The sequence below is a fragment of the Natator depressus genome, chromosome 6 (genome assembly GCF_965152275.1).
Source record: "Natator depressus isolate rNatDep1 chromosome 6, rNatDep2.hap1, whole genome shotgun sequence".
NCBI classification, from domain to species: Eukaryota; Metazoa; Chordata; order Testudines; family Cheloniidae; genus Natator; species Natator depressus.
In genome coordinates, this window is record NC_134239.1 from 58338782 (window position 1) to 58359756 (window position 20975).

Consider the following 20975-nt stretch of genomic DNA (forward strand, 5'->3'; position numbering starts at 1 on the left):
CCATTTATCTGTAAATATGACATTGTTTTATAAATGTCTTTAACCCTCTACTTGCTGTGTTTTCACTTATTTCAAGTGAGTCAGGTGTAGGTTGGAGGGACTTTCTGTACTGGGGCAAAAAGTCTTCAAGTAGCCTGTTGCAAAGCTTTGTGGATGTCAGGGGAGGGGAATATGTGCAATTCTCCTCTCCATAATCCTCAGTATTTGTATTCTGGCAGCTGTTGCACCCACAGTTGGCTAGGTGCGGTCCATACAAGACATACAACCTGCATTAAAGAGCTCTCAATCTGAGAAAACATAAATGTGAAGGGAGGAGAGAGCCAAAGTACACGGTTTATTTTAGGTCTTGATGAGAGTGTAGTGACTTTCAGACAGTCTTAGAGGGTATTGCATGTAGAGAGAGTGGCATGGGAAGAATAGAGACTACGCACTTCAACTGATGGGGTGGGGTGAGACCACCATCATTGGAGCAGAGAGGATGAGTGACACTAGTGTTCACAAACCTGACCATTCACCAGCTCTGCTGGGCTGGACATTGTGAATGCCAGACTCTCGCCTCCCAAAACAAGCCCTCTACTCTCACCCATGGTGAGAGATCCTGTGGTGGTCAGACGAAAAGCTACAAAGACCTACTGAAAGCGTATCTCATGAAAACTGATGTGGACATTGCAAGCTGGGAGGACCAAGCCACCAACTGACCTCAGTGGTGCCACATCCTCCATCAGGCAGTGGCCTGCTTTGAGGAGAAGCACCTTGCCCTCGAAGCTGAAAAAAGAGAGAAGGAAAGAGAAACAACCCACAGGCAGCTGACCCACCAGGAAAAGTTGGTACCTACTGTGGACGGATCTGTGGTTCCAGGATCAGACTCCTGAGTCATCTCAGGACCCATATGTAAATCTGTGGTAGAGATCCTCAAATTGAGGGATTGCCGATGGTGATGACAGTTCTGCCTATATTTTTAATTAAGGTGGGAGATGAGGGTCTTGTCGAATTTTAGCTGTGTGGGTGGAGAAACTGTTAAATCCTAGATGTTACGGAGGAAGTGGTGGAATGTGGACACTGCCTGGGAGGGACAAATGAGTGCTGGGGGCGGTCCCCTCCTACCCCAAAGCCTGGGGAGGAGATGGAGCAGTGGGGAAGGGGTATGGGATGGGGAAGAGAAGGGGCGGGGGGGAAGAAGGGGCTGAGGGAAAGAGGCAGTGGGGAGGCAGAGGGTGGGGTGGGGAGGAGATGGGGCAGGGGCATGGGATGGAGGAAGCGGGGGCAGGGGAGAAGAGGCATGCAGATGAAAGGGGTGGGGTGTGGAGGAGATGGGGAGGGGCATGGGGGAAGCAGGGGAAGGAAGGGGCATGGGATGGGGAGGAGATGGAGCAGTGTGGAAGGGGCATGGGATGGGGAAGCGGGGGTGGGAGGGGAAGAGGCCGTGGGGATGAAGGTGGTGGGGTGGGCAGGAGATGGGGAAGCTGGAGCCCCCTTGGCAGAAGCATGTGGCATCCCCTTGGAAGAAGCTGGGGCTCCCCTGTTACGCAAGCCCATCAAACCCTCACCCTGACCAGCCCCACCTCCCCTGCATCTGTACCACCCTGATGAGCCCCCCCCGACACCCTCCTCACTGAACCCCAACCACTTGCACCTGGACCCCCACCCAAATGAACCCCACCTCTCCTGCATCTAGACCCCCACAACCATGCTGAGCCCCAAACACCTTCACCTGGATCCCCTGCAGATGCCCATTGCCCCTGCACCTGGTACCCCACAATGAGCTTCTGTGCATCCAGATCTCCCACTGAGCTGCCCGCACCCAGATTGCCCCACAGAGAACTCTCTTACCCCCATCTAGATCCCCCCCACTAAGTTCCTCTGCACTTGGATCCTGCTGCCGGGCTGAGCCTGCTCACCCACACCTGGTGTGCCTGGCACAGGGGGGCAGGGCCCCAGGGTGTTTCTGGCACAGGCCTGGCCCTTGTACTGTGTCAGGGTCAGGTGCAACCTCACTGCTGAGTCCCTGTCCCCGGGTGGGGTAGGGGGAGGCTGCAGGGTAATCTCCCACCTCCATGCAACCAGTGGCCTGTACTCCCTACTACCATGTTGGAGCCTCCACATTTATTTATTGACAAATAAAATTTGCTGAATTTTAAAATATTGTGCGCAGAATTTTTAATTTTTTGGTGCAGAATCCCCTCAGGAATATGGGGTGCTGTGCAGCTGTGATGGTGGGACTGTGAGGAAGGTGGTGCGCAGTGGGGAGGTCTATGGGCGGGGGGTGCTGGGCGAGTGGTGTGGTGTGCAGGGTGCTGTGCAGTTGTGGTGGGAGGCCAGCAGGGGAGGTTTGTAGGAGCAGTGGAGGCTGGCATAGAGATCTGTAGTGGAGGTCTCTGGGACAGGGGGCACTGGGCATAAGGGTGGGGCACTGGGCAGGGGGGCAGTGTGGTGTGGGCCCGCCCTCAAGGGGAAGGGGCATGCTGGCAGCACAGGGCAGGGCAGTGTGCGTCTGGCAGCTGCAGGTTCATAAAAAGTGCTCTCCTGCTGGGCTGCGCAGAGCAGGGCTGCTCCCACTGCGCTGTGCCTCATTACCCCTGGCCTGCCCTTCACTCTGGAGACTGACCATCCCGCCCCCCTGCACCTTGCCCCATGGTGGCCCACAAATATGTTTGGTGCTGGGCCCACAAAAAGTTAATCCGGCCCTGTTCACAGCCATCAAAAGGCCTGTTGCGATTTATCCAGTCATTAGTGCCTCTCCCTTTAACAATACAAGGCAGTAGAAGGAAACTGGGCTTTTTTGAGGAGGAGAGGTGCTGTAATGCAAACACCTCAAATAACCCCATTTCTAGATTACTGCCGCTACTCCATACCCCCATGAGGCACACCAAATTTCAAAGCAATGTGATTTTAGAGCACTTACAGGGGTCAAGCTTTAAAGCCTATAAAATAGTGGGAATGGAAACGGTCTAGCTGTTTTTCCTGTGTTGTTGCATGTGCAGTGTAAAAATGTACACCGTCTTAAAAATTGTTCCCAGTTTGGGTCCCCCAAATATTTAGTGGATGGCAAGTACTACCTGGGGTAAAATTTGACAGATTGAGACCATTTTTGGCCTGCGTTACATCAATAGTTTGATCTCTAGATCTGTGCAAAGAAAAGAAAAAATTCTAGAAACTTTTTTTTTTTTTAAATTGCTCCATCCAGTGACTGGGAGGGGATTTCCTCAAACCAAGAGCATCAGTTTTGTCTCGCCATGAGCTAATTCTAGTCACTACAGGTCTACAGGAGTTGCCCTTACCTTCAGGCCCAATCTTTAATCTTATCTTCCCAAGCAGCAACCCGTTCTGTAAGTGGGCAGCTGCCTTGGCTCTGGCTATTCTCAAGCACCAAGATGCAGTGAAGAATTGCTTTGACTGTGGCTTCAGAAGAGACTGGCTTCAAGATGACAGGTTTCAGAGTAGCAGCCGTGTTAGTCTGTATTTATCCGATGAAGTGAGCTGTAGCTCATGAAAGCTTATGCTCAAATAAATTTGTTAGTCTCTAAGGTGCCACAAGTACTCCTTTTCTTTCTGGCTTCAAGATGTGAAGGTAGGAAATCTGTACTGGGTGTGAAAAAAGGGGAGGGAACCAGACAAAAGCTGTTAAGATAGGGCAGGGTGAAAGATGCAGTGTTGCGGTGGATGGTGTGAGTACGGTGAGTGAAAATTACCAGAAGCACTGAGTGCGAATCGGAGTGTTAATTAAATATAGCTGTGAGCATTCTAGTCCAGAGGTCAGGGTTAAAATTGCGTGGCTGTATTTTAGGTCTGTCATTTTCTGTGAATTTTGAAGTCAGGCTGACCTATGACTTTTTGTCTTAAATAGTAATCTCCCCCCAGATGACAGACAGGCCTACACTCCCTTGCTTTTGCAGATTTTTCTATAGGTTTCTATTAGAACAAGTATACCTACTGGGATGCATTAATCTCTGAGCTGTTGCTTTGGTATTCAGTTAGTTTCTCTGGAGTTTCTCTTTCTTAGGGAGACAGTGGCTGAAACTGTTGAGTTTGAAAGCAAAGCTCCTGAACCAATGCACCAGAACAAATTAATGTAAAATCTAAATGGTGTGTGATAGGGAAGAATTATATAGAGAGAAGAGTGTGTGAAAGCTGATGTGAGCACAATAGTGGGAACAGGTCTTGTTTAACTAGTATTCCATCTACTACCTCAGGAGCCGCCTCTGTAGCAGGAAACATTGAAACAGGGACCACTATTAATTTTGCAGCAAGAAACTTTGTCAGTTTTAGTTCAGTTCTGGTCACTCATATATATATATATATATATATATATATATATATATATATATATAATATAAGCTTAAAAGGCAGAAATAGGAGGGGTCCAGAGATGAGTGATGAAAATGATTAGAGGCAGAAAGTGAAACATTTAGTACTGTCTAGAGAGAAGATGAGAGGATATGACAGAGATATACAGAAGGTGGCATGATATAAAACAGGGGCGGCAACCTTTCAGAAGTGGTGTGCCGACTCGTCATTTGTTCACTCTAATTTAAGGTTTCGCGTGCCAGTAATGCATTTTAACGTTTTTAGAAGGTCTGTTTCTACAAGTCTATAATATATAACTAAAATATTGTTGTATGTAAAGTAAATAAGGTTTTTAAAATGTTTAAGATGCTTCATTTAAAATTAAATTAAAATGCAGAGCCCTCCGGACCGGTGGCCAGGGCCCGGGCAGAGTGAGTGCCACTGAAAATCAGCTTGCGTGTCTCCTTTGGCACACATGCCATAGGTTGCCTACCCGGTATAAAGATTAGCATATAGTACAAGTGTGAGCACCCTAAGACCATGGGATCAAAAACTCAAAGCTGGCAAAAGGAAAAACCCTTCCATACAATGCATGAGAGACATGTGGAACTCAGTGAGCCTAGGAGGAGTGTTTTAAAGCAAGACTCGATGTTGATATGGATAATGTGAACATCCATGGCTACAACAGAGAATTAAATATATCTTACTTTCTGTTTCAGGCTATATCCCAAATTGTATCTCCATAACTGTCCCCCACGGTGCTCCTTGCATCTTTCCTGCTTCAGAGCCTAGTCAGGCATTTTCTGAGACACATTTCTAAGTATATTTATCACTATCTGGTTCAAGTACTTGACTAGCCCAGGGGACTGGTGGTGATAGAAATATTACCCACAAGGTGGGTGAGGATTGTAATAACTTTTATTAGACCAACTTCTGTTTATGAAAGAGAGATGCTTTTGAGCTTACACAGAGCTCTTCATAGGAATAAAAAGACAATTCCAGTGCCCTAATGTACCCTATAGTATCCTAATGTCCTATAGAGTGCCTCATAAGGGCAGAGGCTAAGTGGGAGCCTCTATCTGATTCCACCTTGAACCGCACATTTGCCAATTTTCACACAGCAAATAAGCACCCGAACTTTCACAATAAGCCAAAAATCAAGCTAATACCATTTCAAAACAAGGCAATCCCTAAGAACCCCAACACTCTATGTGACTAGATCCCCTTGGCGTGCAGTCTGGGACTGTGGTGGGCCTGCTGTGCACTCCGACTCTCCCCCCCTTGCCCCTGCTTGCCGGGAGTAGATCCAAAAAAAGAAGCTACAAGCCAAAAACTAGTCAACAAACAACTCACAAGCCAATTAAGCCAAAAATGAGCCCAATTTCTGCATTTTTTGGGGTTTGGCATGTCTGCTTGAACAGCAAATCTCCTCTACTGAAAACATGATTAATCAATACCATAGCTGTGGTTCCGGCTGTATCACTGTGAGCAGGTAGTCTCTACCCATTTTGTAAACAGGCAGGTCCCTGTGTGAATGTACTGGCTCTCTTGGGAGGAGAATGGACTCACTGGGCCCACTTAATCAATTTGAATATCAGATCGGAAATGGTGATCCCTTTGCTCTGAAGCAGTTCTCAGAACCTGACCCATGAAGGCTGGAATATGTTACAAGTGAGGCTCTCTGCACCTTTGCTCAGGTTGGGAGTAGGAGGTCTGTTTAGGATTTTCAAAGGAAAAAAAGTCTAGTTCTCTAAATATCCTAATCTTTCTTCAGGAGGAAACAGTCTGTTTGTGGAGGCAAAGTTAAAAGACAACACAATAATGAAGCTGTATAATTTCATAACTCATTCCATCTCGCCAAAGTTGGTCAGTGATGAACCAAAGCAAAGGCCCATGACTCCAAACCAGTCCATGAATGTTATCCTTTTTGAACTCATATCTGGCAGGAGATCAAAACCCCTGGGACCATTCTGGGACTCTCAACTCTGAAGAAACAGATGATACTCTGAATTTTAGCCATGAAGTAAATTGTCTTCAAATCTTGGAAAGGAGCTATGATACCTACTGTTCCGCAGAGATTGAAATGGCCAGTTCAGTGCCATCTACTTATAGTATCCCAGGGCACAGCTGTCACACATACATATAGTAAATTGATAATAGTGGGTATGGCTACACTTAGCAGCATGTTAAAAGTCCCACTGGAGGATTAGAAATACTACCTCAAGCAACCAAAACTGTGTAAGTTGTATGCTTCTGAACACCGTGCAGCTTAATGGGATACCTAGGAGTAGATTGGGGAGGACATGCTAAACCTGGTACTGTGGCTTCATGTATGTTATTTCCTTAAGCAGCGCTACAAATGTTCTGGGAATGATTTAAATACCATTTCAGTGCAGAATCAGCATGGGATTCTTTCTGGACCTGGTGAGATGGTTAAAGTAGAGGAGGTAGTTTTGGCCTGCTGTTTAAAGGGCAGCGAGTGGACGGAGTGGGTTGGTAGATCCTGCCATTCATAGAAATGGTGCCACCTCTTTAACTCAGTTAAAATGGTTTGAAATCTGGCTTTAATCCTCCCCTTGCTTTGACCATAACGCAGACATGGTGGCCTTGGCCGTGGGCCTGAGATGCAGGACAGAACAATCCCTGGGGAAAGTAGTGCTGCAGGAGAGGAAACTCCTTATCATCAATTTCTGAAAGGACCCTTGGAAAAATATTTGCATTCTAAACTGGAGAAAGGACCCACCATCCCCATTTGGGGTTAGGGTGCTGATGAACTGCTGATGGGGCATTGCCTCGGCGGTGGGGGAGGGCATGGGAAATTAAAATACCCACCCTCTCCAGAGCCCTTGGAGGCTGCTGCCTAGTACCTTTAGCACCAGCCTGCCCCCTCTCTGCTGGCCCAGGCCCAGGCCCAGGCTGTATTTGCTGGACTCCCCTCAGCTGCTTGGCTGCCAAATGGCATGGGTTGGGGCAGGGTTCTGCTGCCCTGCCTGCAATCCTAAACGCTGTGCTGAGACATCCCTGTGGGGCTGGGGGGGAGGGGGGACCTGCTGCTACCCTGGGGGTCTCCAAGGTGGAAAGGAGGTGCCTGGCTTTGTGGGGGAGGGTCAGTAGTTCCTTGTTCCCCTCTCACTCCTTAGATCCTCAATGTTAGACATGGCCCCTGCTTTTTCTGTCAATGAGCTATCATTACTTCAAAGGAGCCACCTCCCCAGGAGCCTTTCACAGAGAGTATCAGAGCACTTCATCCCATGTCAACCTCCCTTCCTCAGCTCCGGCTACCCCTCTTCCTCACCCTCTGCCAGTCCCCCACACCCATCTCCCTGCCAATCCCCCTCTTTGCCCTCTGCCAGTCCAATCCCCTCCCACCCCTCCCTGCCAGCTCTGCTCGCTCCTGCTTCAGCCTTCACCCCGCCACCTCCCGTCTGTCCCGGGCGCTCCCCGAGGAGCAGGACGCTCCCGGCAGCTGCCCCACCCCGTGGGACCCCTGGGCACCCTCCACCTGCTGCAGCTCGCCCGGCGGGAGGGGAAGCCAGGCTGCAGCACCCAGCTCGGGGGCATTTCTCCCTGCAGTTGCCACCCCCGGGGGCTTCCTCGGCTTTGGCTTTCAGAAGCGCCCTTCCCTGCCAGCCCCGGTGCCCCCCAAGTGAATTCCTGCCTGGCGGCCCTGCTCTCCCCTCCCCTGCCAGCATCAGCAGCATCCATCTCCCCTCCCTCCCTCCGCCTGCATGGAGAGAGAGAATGGCGGAGAGAGAGAAAGGAGCCACGTCCCCGGCCGGATCGTCTCCGTTCCTGGGGCTGCACCTGGCCTCGCCCCCCAATTTCAGGTACCGGAGCCTCCCCCACCCCAAACCCCTCAGTCCCTTTCCCGGGGGGCGGGGGGGGGGGGTTCGCTGCCGATCGCGTTGGCCCTGCCCCTTCCCCCACCTATCCCCGTTCTGCAGAGCCGGGCTGGGCACAGGCTGCTGCTGCATCCTCTGCTCCCCCCGCTTGCGGGCTACTTCCCTCCGAGGCTGGGAACCAGGCGGCGGTGCCCGCTCCCCACCGAGGCTGGGCGAGGGAAGGGGTAGGCCCCCCCTTTCCTCTCATCCGAGCGGGCACGCACAGGCTGCATTGCCCTGGGCGGGGGCCGGGGTGGAACAATGCCCGCCTGGGGCTTCAGCCGGCCAGGTCCCCTCGCCCCGCCGCAGGCTCGAGGCAGTGTCACCCTCCCCCCAGGCCAGGGGGTCAAACCCGCTGTCCCCGCCCGCAGCTGCGAAGGAGCTGCCTGCCCGGGAAGAGGTGGTGGTGTCTGCCGCGGGAGGTGCTCTGCTCTCTGGAGGGGGCGGGGGTATGGGGAACGGTGCCTCCGGGGGGCTTGTGCCTGTCTCCCTGCAGCCCAGTGGGGAGGGCTGGGCTCTGGGCCCTGTTTTCCCTGCTGGCTTTGTCCCTCCACAGCCTCCTCTAGCACCCTCCTGTCCCCCAGAACCCTCTCTTCATATCCCCCTCAGATGTCTCACATACGCTTCCCCCAAATACCCCCACCTCCTACCCAACTCTTCACACCTCACACACCTACCTCCAGTCCTCTCACCCCCCCAAATCCTTCCTACTTCCCACCCAAGCTCCAACGCCTCCCCCATCTTCTCCCCTTCTCCCCCCCTCCATACACACCCCTCTCAAAAGCCTTCCTCCAACCCCCCAAAACACCCTTCCTCCCCAGGAAATACTTCCTTCCTCTCAAACAACCCCTTTCTTATGTCCCCTCAGAGACCCCTACCCCAGGTACAGACCTGAAACAGAAAACAAACCCAGATGGGTGCTGCAGATTTAGAACTGATCCTCTCAGAAATACTGAGCACCCCCATCGATCTGGGACAAGGAGCCCTTTAATCTGAAGGCTGTGAAACTGTTCACAGTATGGCCTGACAGCCCCAGGCAGAAGCAGGGACAGGAGCGGAGGTGGATTGAAGAACCTACAGCTGCCTAGCTCAGATAAGGGTACAGGTGGGCTTGGAGGGCAGGATGCTTGCCAATGACTTTCGGAGAGCAGGATTCGGAAAGCAGTGCACTGGGGGCAGGGGCAGCGCCTGGCATTTGGCCATATATAGGCCCTGTCACTATTTTTTCCTCTGATTTGGTGGGCTTGATGTCATTTGTTTTTCTGAAATTCTGAGCAGTTGTTCTCTGATTGTCAGATGTGTGTGTCTTGAATGGTGGGGCACTAAGCCTAGAATTGGGTCTGAGCTGGGCAGGGAGGTGAGACCTGTTCTGAGTTGTTTATGCTGAGAGATTCTGGGGGGCAGGAGAGATGCTCTACACCTGAGATCAGAGGTAAATGTTTTACATTTGACTCTGTCAGGGGTCCAGGGATCTGACAGTTGAGGAAAGACATTATCTGCCATCGTTTTGGAGGGGAAGCTGATGTGGTGTTTGTGCATTGTGAGGCTGGGTGATTTACCTGTAAGGGCCCTGCCCCTGCCTGTGCAGACTGTCATTTGATTCTGGAGTTTCCTCTGCTAAACAGTTTTGTGGGGCTCTGTAAACAGCAGTCCACTCTCTTCCTTTTAGTTCTAATGCTGCCTGTTTGATTTGTTTGAAACCATTGCATGCAACATGGCTGCATAAACCATGCAAATTAAGCAATTAAAGCTGCCTCTGGAAAGGTCCACCATGGAGAAGAGGCTCAGCCACAGAGCTGGGTAATGTGAGCCGAGCAGCAGAGCTCAGCTCAGCCTGGTCCCGTGACAGTCTCAGGCTTGCTGTGTGCTGCTGTCCTAGATACAACGTTTGTCTCCTGGGCTCTGTCCTCTCCAATGTAAACAGCAACACCCAGGGAAGGAAGAGCAAGGTGCCAGCTCTTTCTCTTGTCCAGGTCTCCAGAAGTGGAGTCCAAATTCTCAGGAAGCAGCTTTTAATGGGAAAGGGAGCAGGGAATAGTCATACCTTGTATGGGGAGGTGTCAGAGCCCTGAGATTTAATGGAGAGAACTCAGAGGTCTCTGAAGTTAGGGCAAATCATTCCAGGAGTCTGGAGTTTGGGATGAGGATCTTGGGATTGAAGGAAACAGTTTTGAGGTCTCTGAATTTGGGGGTGAATTTTGAAGACCCAGAGATAATATTGAAATATTTAGGGGTGTGAGGGGGAGTTGGACACCCCCCACACACACTTGCTTCCATGCCAGGGTGTGTTATCTGGCAGGTGTAAGCATTGGGGAGTGTGAAGCTGTGTAAACAGAGAGTATCTGGGGTGACAGAGTCCAAAAGTCACTGGCAAGCATCCTGCCCCCCAAACCCATCCTTTCTACTGTAGCCAACTCAGCTCCAGCACCTGTGAGAGGAGAGACCTCCCACTCTTGGGTTGCCTTAGGGCTTCCATTGTTCTGGGCTGAAAAGGGCAGCAGAGACTTCAGTCAAGGGTGAAATGAGGTGCTGAATGAACCATGAGGACATGTGAACGCTGTGTTCCTGGCGCAAGGGGAATCCCACCCACATTTGCTGCTGCTATTCCTACCCCTTCTGAATGGCAACACACAGGCTCCCAGCAAAGGACAGCAGTGCCATGAGGTGCTGTGTCCCCTTTAACATGGAAGAGAATCAGCACTGCCAGATAGCCCCCAAATGGAGGCGATGAGTGGGGACGAGAAGTTTGGATCAGTTATCTAATATGAAGGCCTCACACCATCTGAAAAGGGTCTGGGAAGCAACAGTGTGGGGAGAGTGTGGGATGAGGCCCTTCTTTTCTAGGGCAGCCTCCTTGGGTGGTCACCTTGTCTCAGTGAGGGGAATTCTAGATGTTAGAGATGGAAAAGTCCCATTAGGTTCCATCTAGTCCATTTGTCCCCTGGGCCAAAGGCTGGATTGGTCCCTACAATCTAGTCTCCAGGGTTGTGCCCCCATCAGCTTTAAATATCCCAAGCAATGAGGCTCCCTTCCCTTTCTTTGGGAGGCAATCCCATAGCCTCACGTACCGCACTGCCAAGAACCTCCTGAGATTCAGCCCAAGTTTTTCTTTGCACTGTCTCATCCTCTAATTCCTACTTCTACCCTGTAATAGGGTGGCTTGCCCCCTTAAGGGCTAGAGCCCTGGGGGCCAGTCAACCCTAGTTACTAAGGAGACACCCGACCAGGCAGCAGGATACCTTTCTTTGAAGTGTTAATGTCAGAAATTTTTCCTGCCACTCATTGGACTTTCTAACTCTAAATTACCTGTCAGCTGGAGGAAGAGGCCTCTGTGTGGCTGCTAATAGTTCTGTAGTCTGGTTGTGGCCATGTCAGGGATGACCAGTTGTGCAGGCCAGAGTAGAGTGTGTCAGGGCTGTCTGAGCCAGGGTGAGGGCCCAGCAGGATGAGTTTCACAGAAGGTTTTTCACTAGAGCTGTTTGCCAGCCCTCTGGGGAAGGATTGTCCACTGCTCATCCTTGAGCTGGGACAGGAGTCAGGCTGTTCCAGCTGTGTTAGTGTTTCCTAGTCTGTGCCCAGGGAGGAGGGGATAGGGATGGGGACAAGTGAGAGATGCTTCACCTGAAATTCTGTTCCTAAAGGAGCTCTCGATAGTTGATGTAGGAGCTTCACTTTTAAAGCAGCCATGGGGTGCAAAGCATTATGCAAAGCTTGCAGCTGCTAGTGGCCCCAGGCCCAGTTCTACACAATCCTACACCTTGTGTAGTCATTGACACCACCGGGTAAGCATTCTGACTTGGTGGTGTTTTACACTTACTTTACACTGGTGTAAATGACTACATAAGGTGCAGAGCACCAATGAATCTGTACCCTGTCCGTAGCAGTGACCAGGTCTGAGAAGGAAGAAAGTGTGTGTGTGTGGGGGGGGGGGAGAGCTCCCTTTAGCAGCCTGCGGACAAATCACTCTGTACTGAGTCTGAGAAGAACTTGGAAGGTAACCAGTATTCGGAAGGGAGCCATCCAGAGAAAACCTGGAAGAGATGCTGCAGGAAGTGGTGTTAGGATGTAACAGAAGGGGGTGGTGAGTGGCAGAGATGTTTTGGGGGCATCTTTTGGCCCTGAGGCACACCCATTTCCAGCTTTTCTAATGAAGAGCCATAGCATCAGTCTAGATGCTGGACAGCAGGGCTCCTGGGAAAGCTACCCCCTAGAGGAGCTATTTGCATGGTTCAGGGAAGTTGAGTGACAATACCTGAATCCCTCTGGGAGTCTGACTATAACAAAGGGAGCTGGGCAGCATTCCTATTAGAAGGGCTTCTAAAGAGAGGGCAGTCTCTAGGAAAAGGGAATGAACCTCTTTGTATTTCCCCAGGAAGCTCAGGGGAGTCTAGGCTGAGGTGGAAATCAAGCCCTGCGCTGCAGGTTGGTTTGTCTGTTGTATGTGTTGGGGTGGCTGAGTAGTCAGCTCAGAGGCAATGGGCAGGGCATTTGTTTTAATGTTATACAAAATTAGGCTTCTCTGAGGATGTTTCTCTTTGGGTTAAGCAAAAGACCCTCTGATTCCTGTGGGGGGGAACAGGAACTGGAGTCCAGCCACAAAGGTGTTTCCCTCTAAACTAGTGCTGTACTGAATGCCCCAGTACGGTGCTGACTTGCAGATGGAATATCAGAACAAAGTCCTGACTGCTTCTGTTCATCAAAGATCTCTTTGCAATTTCGTAAGTCAGGGTGCTAGCCTTGCTATCCTGGCCAAATTCCAGCTCAGGTGATTCTGTTCTGTGATCCTACATTCCCTCCACAGGTTAGGATGGACACAGAATTATTCTTCACTTCCTTTCCTGAACTGTTGCATACATGGCTGTGTCTGTTAATCAGCTGCCAGCTCCTACCCTAGAGGTGGCTGCATTGAAGTGGCAGGTAAAGTGACTTCTGTATGTTAGTGCCCTGGAGAAACATAAGTTATTAAAATGCAACTTTTACCACTGGCTTTGGCAACTGGGGACTGCAGCTTTTTGCTGATAGAGGCAAGATGTGTCACCTGCAAAGACACATTTGTGATTTGCCTTGCCTATGTTAAGTCACCTGGGTAGGAAACTCTTGCTACACATAGTGTCACAGGTAACAAGGAGACTGGCCTGCTGGGTAATAAGGAGATCTCTCCATGCTCTGGGACCTGGTGCATTTTGCAGGAAGTGACCTGGCTGTCTGCTTGTTGCTCATGCAGCATGTGAGCTGTTGCTAGGAAGAGTTTGAGCACCTAGAGGGGATTCTAATGACTTCTTCCAAGCCAGTGTGGATCCCTGCAGGAGCAGGAATGAAGAAGAACAGCTGGTGTCCAGTTTTTAATGCAAAAGCACCATGGACAGCTCTGTCAATGCACCTCCATTTTGAGTTGCAGCATTCCTTGCTATTCTACCTTGGGCCTTTCAAGGAGTGAAGGCTAATTTCATAACACACACATACCTACTAAAGTGAGGCATGGTTGGACAAGAGCAGCTAGGGACGTGACAACTGAATCTTTTGCTGACAAGATTTGGGTGGGTGCAGTCTTGGTCCGTGAAATAATACAAAGAATTATGACTCTGATGATGGTAAAATTAATGGAAAGGAACATGTTTTAATATGTAAAAGCGGCAAAGAGTCCTGTGGCACCTTCTAGACTAACAGACGTATTGGAGCATAGGCTTTTGTGGGTGAATACCCACTTCATCAGACCCACAAAAGCTTATGCTCCAATACGTCTGTTAGTCTAGAAGGTGCCACAGGACTCTTTGCCGCTTTTACAGATCCAGACTAACACGGATACCCCTCTGATGTTTTAATATGGCAATTTACCATGCTGCCCACATCAGCCTGCATAAGCGCTCATCTTGTGGAGTGGGACGGTGTCATGGACTGCCTTATATTCTCCCTCCTCCTCCCCTCTCCAAAGAATGGTGGGTAGATGGGACAACTATGAAAGAGTTACCTTATAAAGCCAGCAGCCATCATGCGTACTACCCTCATGCACTGCACAAAGTCTAGATCTACTTCCTTGTTCTCTTCAGAATGAGGAGGCAGAGAGACTGTGTGACCTAGTGCAGTGTTTCTCCATGGCCGGTCTGTGGACCAGCACCAGTCCTTGAGATCTCCCAGACACAGTTTAGGAAGGCAGCAAGCCAGTCCCTGGTATCAAAAAGGATGAGAAACACTGGTCTAGTGGACTGAGCCTGCGCGGACTTTGGGTCCTATTCCTGGTTCTGAAAGGGAGTGTGGTTTAGCAGGCTGAGCATGGGACTGGGAGACAGGACTGTCATGGGCTTTGTTCCTGGCTCTGCCACTGGCTTGCTGTTGTGACCTTGGACAAGTCCCTTCTACTCTCTCTGCCTCAGTTTCACAACCTGTAACATGCAGATGATATTTCCTTTCTTTTAAGGGGGCTGTATGTGTGAGCACCAGAGAGGTGAAACATGCTATGTAAATGTTAATCATTATTATTATTATTGTTAGCATGGCTTGAAAAATCCCCTCACCTAGGGTGAATAGGAAGCTTCTCCAGGTGAATGCCTTCAACTTATACAGAATCTGAACTTTCATTAAAAAACAAATTTTTTAGCTTGTATGGTTGTGAGGAAAATCTTCAAGTCACCTAGGTATAATTGATGCAACTACATCTGCCTGAGCCTGCAGACTGATGACTCCATTGCTTCTGCCAGTGCTCACAGTGAAAACTGACCAGAGCCTTATTGGGTCTGACAGCAGTTATTCAGATTTTTACAGACAGCAGTGAAACTGATCGAAATGAGGGTTGTTTCATTCTGCTATTGCTTGGGGAAGCTCTGAGCAGCAGCAGAGGCAAGTATAGGAGCTAGTCACTGAGGAGGAGGATCAAAAATGGAGGTGGGCAAATGGAGACCTACACTTGCAGCAGCCAGGAAGTTTCTGAGTGGGAGGGGCAGGGGGAAATAGGTAGAGAGAGCTCTTTCTCCCTTCCATCAGCTGAGGGACTTAAAATGTATCAGACACCTACTAGCTGATATAAAAGATGGAGCCTGTGAGCCCTTGATAATCTTTATCAATGATCTGCCAGAAAATATAAAATCATTGCTGATAAAGTTTGCAGATGACACAAAAATTGGTGGAGTAGTAAATGATAAGGACAGGTCAGTTACAGAGCACTCTGGATCACTTGTTGTTCAAGTGAGTCCAATTTACCATGAGTTTTAATATAGTCAAATGTATTTCTAGGAACCAGGACTGTAAATCATAGTTGTAAGAAGGGTAACTATAAGTTGGAAAACAGAGTCTGGAAAGGATTTTGGGGTGATGGTGGATAGTCAAGTGATCATGAGCTTCCAGTGTGGTGCTGTGGCACAGCAAATGCAATCTTTGGATATATTATGCAAAAGAATAGTGGTAGAAATATGGAGGTGTTATTACCTCTGTATGTGGCATTGGAATGACCAATACTGGAGTACTGTGTCCAGTTCTGGTGTCCACACTTTAACAATGACGCTGACAAACTAGAAAGGGTTCAGACAAGAATGATTGGAGATCTGGAAAACCTGCCTTACAGAGAGTGAGAGTAAAGAAGCTCCCCTCTAATTAGCTTTAACTTAAAGAGAAAGCTAAGAGGTTACTTGATCATGGTCTACAAGTACCTACTTGGGGAAAAGACTGCTTATAGCAGAAGGCTCTTTAATCTAACAGACAAAGGTATAATTACATCCAATGGCTGGAAGCTGAGGCTAGGCAAATTCAGACTAGAAATAAGGTGCACATTTTTAACAGTGTGGTAAACTGTTCCCATGGTGAATTACCCTATGGATGAGGTAGATTCTCCATCTTTTGAAATCTCTAAATCATGACTGAATCTCTTTCTAAACCATCTGCTCTAGTTTGACCACAAGTTATGAATCTGATGCAGCAGGAATCACTTGGTGAAGTTACATGACCTGTGTTATGCAGGAGGTCAGACTCTAGAAGAACATAATGGTCCCTTGTGGTCTTAAAATCTATGACAAGCAGAATCCAGGGACAGCTCCATGGCAGAGGTTCCAGCACCTCCCATTTCCCAGCAGCTGGAATGGAGTTGATTTTTACTGGACGGTGAGCTGTCCACATCTTCCCATCGATCTTTAGCTTAGCATGTTTAGTCCTCTGACTCCTAAGGCTTGGAATGTTACCGGACACCTCAGTGTGAGGGAGTGGGCGGGAGAGAGAGGGAGAGATGGGAAAACAAATTAGAGAGAAATTGAAGGGGAGGATATAGAGAAGAAAATATAGGGAAAGGAAGAGAGAGGAGGAAAAGAGGAAATAGACACCAAAAACAATACAGGAAAAGATGCCTCGTGATTTATTATAGGAAAGAAAGAAGATGGGGGAAGTGGAATTAAAGCCAGGAAGATTACATAAGTTACACTTTTTAAAGGATATTAAATAGAAAGTTCATTGGTGACACTTTACATTTCAGTGCAGCACCCACTAAAAAGTACACATAGTTAATTTGTTTAACTCACAAGGGGTGTGGTTTGGGGGTGTTACAACACAGGGACTCTGCCCTGTCTGGTAAGATTAGTCCTTGGGGCTAGTATGTTTTGGGTATGTGTTTCAAGCCCTGATCATTGCACTCCCTGTGTCAGGGCTCAAGAGCAGCAAGAGGTCTGTCTATTATGATGCTGTCATTGGGCAGATCTCGCTTGTTCCTGTTAAACTTGTGGAATTGAATGCTTGATTACCAGAGTAGCTGTTGATGTTGTTCTAACTCCCCTCCACTCTCTTAAAAGCTTGAAATGAACCCAACCTTAGCACCTGACCCAGGGGAGCTGGCTGTGCTCACTGCTGTCCTGGACCACAACATTGCCAGACCCTGGGCAGAGAGACTGTACCCAGAATGGGCCAGCAGAGGGATGTGGGGGTGGGGGGGAGAAGATTTAGATCATTTCTGAAAGCACATGAAACATGAGCAGCCCCACCTTGTCCTTGGCAGGAACTTTCATGTGTGTCTAAATACTGTGCTGCCCCTTTAAATTGCTTTTTGTAGATGAAATGATGGTTCTCTCATTGACAAGTAAAAGCCGCAAACTGCCCATTTCCACCTGGAACTGTGGTCCATGCAGTGGCTGACTAGACCAAGTAGGGGCCTTGCAAGGGCAGGAGAAGGTGTCTCTGCAGAGCTGGTATCAGTGATGTGGTAACTCAATGCCCCCTACCATGTCTGCTGGTGATAAGGACGGGGCGGGGGGAGGGGGAGCAGGAGCTGCTATTGAGCAGGAGCCTGGCTGGCTGGCTGAGAGACTCAGCGGCCCAGGCAGAGCACAGGGCCTGGCACCATCTCAGCTCAGTGGGTTATTTTTTTTTCCAAGACAGCTGATTCAATCTATTTTTAATGAGCTCCCCTAGATTGCGCAGTGGGGAGGCAGAAAGTGGCGCAGGAAGCAACGGACTCTGAGCTGGGGCAAGCGGAGGGGCAGCACACACAGAGTTCAGCTCCTTTGAGCCTGGCTCCTCTCCCTGGGGAGAACTTCCTTGGACTGTGGCCCTGAAACAACAAGAAAGGGGTTCCTCTTAAATGCAGCTGGCCTTGAGAATGGAGTCGAGCACAGAAGAGGAGAGCTGGCTGGAGGATCAGTGGGAGAAATGGTAGGGAACTGTGGGAAGGGAGGGCTGGGAAGCAGTCAAGCACCTCTGGGTGCATCCCCTCCTTCTGCATGTGATGCTTGCAGAGCAGGAGTGAACTTGGTAGATACTTGGCCCATAGTTTATTTGCTGCATATGGGGCTGCATGGTAGCTGGGTACAGAGGAGACCAGAGCAGCCAAGACTGCTGGGTCCTCCCCATCAGAGCAGTCATAGGCTCACACGCAGGGAGCCCCTCAGTGCCTGAGGCAGGAGCAGTTGCTGGAAATGTGTTTATTTTAGCAGCAGGTGGAGGGGGTGAGAGCAGGGGAACCTCCTTAGGAAAGAGGAGTGTTAACGCAGGTGATTCATGGAGAGGGAGGGCTGACAGGGATTGGAGATCTTGGTGCCCCCAGGTGATTCGTCCAAGCTCTGGCCTGGCATATCTGCTTCCCGTGGCTGGCTATAAACCTGTGGGCTCCCCAGTGCTTACTGCAGCAAGCAGCCCTCGGATAAAGTTCTAGCCTGCATGGCTGCGCCTTGTCCCAGAGAGAGAGCTGAGCGCTATCTGCTCTCCAGCCATCCCACTGGGAGAGCCTGGAGCTGCCACCCCAAGAGGTCAGTTCTGCAGCATTTGGAGTGCGGGCAGCCATAGCTTTTTGAGAGGCCTTTCTGAGAAGTCGTGGATCTTGTAAGGGCCCCGTTTTGCTCAGCTATATGGGGGTCTCTCTCTGTCTGCCTGTGTCCCAGGGCCCTGACTCTCAGCAGTGCATGAGAGAATGAGCATTAGTGGCAGAACCTGTCTGACCCTGTGTAACTGGAGAGGGAATCGATTCATGCTTTGATGGTTCATTGCTAGACCTTCTCTCCCCACTTCCTACAGAAAAGCAGTCTGAGGGGGAAGCAGCTGGGGAACATGGGGTCTGGTTTCCCCCTCACTTGGCACCTTGTGTCAAAGTGTGTGTCAGTGTGTGTCAAACTCCCCCAAATCAGAATGCCAGCATTTCACGCTCATTTTGTCCCAGTGTAATAAGTGACACCAGGTGGCTGTAAGCCAGAGGAGGCTCAGGCCTGTGAAGAGAAAGCCGAGAGGGGGTGTTTGTTGAGAGCAGCTGACGAAGCAGTGCAAATGCCGACCCCTGCAATAAAGATCAGCCGAAGGGAGCACTCTGCTGCAGGCTCTCTTTCCCCCAGGTCCTGTCTGCTCTGTGCAGATAGTAAAAGTCCCAGAGGTTTGCCCCAATGCCCTTGCCCAAAATGGCCTCTTCCCCACTGCTGGACGCTGTCAGGAGGCTGCATGCGAGAGGGACCCTCGGAGGGGAGCTAGATCCTTAGAAATATCTAGGAGACAAGATTACCCTCCCTACCCGTTTTCTTCTCTGTCTCTCTAGGAGCGGACAGGTTGACGTGCTCTTCTCTAGATGTAATGTCATCTATTCCCTTGAGGTTCTTACCAGCAGGAGGGAAGGATGTTTCTTGCTGCTGCCTTGGTGTCTCAGGAGGATTCAGCAAGGACATGATTAGGGGGTAGGGTGGGGCGGGTTCCTGCTTTCTGGCACAATAACTCTGCTGTCTTGGCATCCAGGACCGATGGGGATCTAAACAAACCTGAAGAGTGAGATAGGCCAAGGGTCTTTGAAAGGTCATTCTGAGAAGCAGTGGATTATGTAAATTATTCCACCTGCCCTTCCTCACTTGTATCACCTGGAACCCTGACCCATTCCCCTTCCTGCTCTTCCAGATCCCAGCGTGACCTTACCTCTGTTCCTCTATTGGGGCCTTCTCTTCTCCATGGACCATGTTAGCCATTGCGGTTTTCTGGACAAAATCTCTGCTCCAGCTAGATTCGGACACTGGTGATGAAAATGCTCTTCTGTATGAGTAGAGAAAATAGCCTGCAACCTTATCTACACACAAAACTTGCACTAGTTTAACTAAACTGGCTTAAAAACTGATTTAAATTTAAACAGGTGCAAACCCCTGTGTAGCCACTCTGATTTCAGTTTAAGAGTAGCGTATTTTGGTTTACCATAATCTGTTTTTAAACATATTATTCTGAACAAAAAGAAGCCACTTGTAAACTGAAATAACAGTCTCTACAACAAAGTTCCACTAAATCAGTTTAAAACCACATCTCTAGTTAAAATGGTGCAAATTTGTATGTAGACGAGACTAGAGACTGTTCAGTTTACAGACATGCTAAATGAGAGATGTATGAGGGAGGTATATAAAATAACTAATGTTTGGACATGGGAAATTGGGTGCTCCTATTCACATGCTCTCCGAATACAAGAACAAGGGGGTGTGCAGTGAAACTGCTAAAAGGAAATGCATTTGTAAACAAGGCACAATTAGCCCGTGGAAATCACTACCACAAAGTACCACTGAAAGCCAAGAGCTTAGATGGATTCAAAAAAGAATTGAGTATTTTTATGGATAATGATAGACAGTAAATGTAAAAAAGGAAAATATATACATCTCCTGTGTTTTAGAGCATAAACCAGCCACTAACTGCCAGGGGTTGTTTCACATAATGTGTTGATTCACATAATTGTCCACTCTGGGGATTTCTTGTACCTTCCTCTGAAGCATCTGCCATTGACTCCTGTCAGAGTAGGTTACGTGATTAGATGGATCCTAGTCCATCTCAGTTGGGCTGACACTTCCTGTGTTCCTAATATAGGATCTTGTTCCTAAAAGGTTAATTCTCTGGTTCCACTCAGCTATGCGTTGTTGGTGGGAATAGGGGCAGGAGAATGCAGATTCTTCCTGCCCCCTCTACTTCCTTCCCCAGCCCTTTCCTACTTTGGGACCCCTTGTATTTTCCTTTGTGTGCAGTAGCTGGTATTCTTTGAGCCCAGGACAAGCAGCAATAGGTACAGTAGCATTCTTCTCCCTGGAAGCCACAAGGCCCTGCCTGGAGAGCATCAGACCCCAGCACAGCACTATCCAGACCAGTACACATGCTGATCTTCCCAGAAGGGGTTTGTCCACTGTCTCCCCACCAACACACTTTGAGAGACAGCTTTCTGGGCCTTGTTGATGAAGAGCAATGCTGAAGACACCTCGACAGCAGGCATCCAGCAGGGTCACCACAGACTGTATCCAAACCTGGCACTGTGGGAGGAGCAGAGCTGGTGGGGAGCTCTACCCCTATTCAAGAGGTAGATCTCACATGTCTTCCCAATATAGACTGGAGAAACTACCCCCAATC

The 20975-nt window shown here is 49.4% G+C and overlaps 1 protein-coding gene across 3 annotated transcripts in view; it reads left to right on the plus strand.

Moving 5' to 3' along the window:
- Positions 1–7743: 7743 nt before the first annotated feature.
- The window catches only part of MAPK8IP1 (mitogen-activated protein kinase 8 interacting protein 1), a 47437-nt gene continuing 34205 nt past the window's right edge, over positions 7744–20975 (plus strand). Inside the window, exon 1 of one of the 3 annotated variants that reach the window (XM_074955340.1) lies at positions 7744–8111. In XM_074955340.1, the coding sequence (XP_074811441.1) occupies positions 8026–8111 (86 nt within the window). In that variant the 5' untranslated portion in view covers positions 7744–8025. The remainder of the gene's footprint in view (positions 8112–20975) is intronic. The other 2 variants (XM_074955342.1, XM_074955341.1) reach the window with 2 other exon arrangements.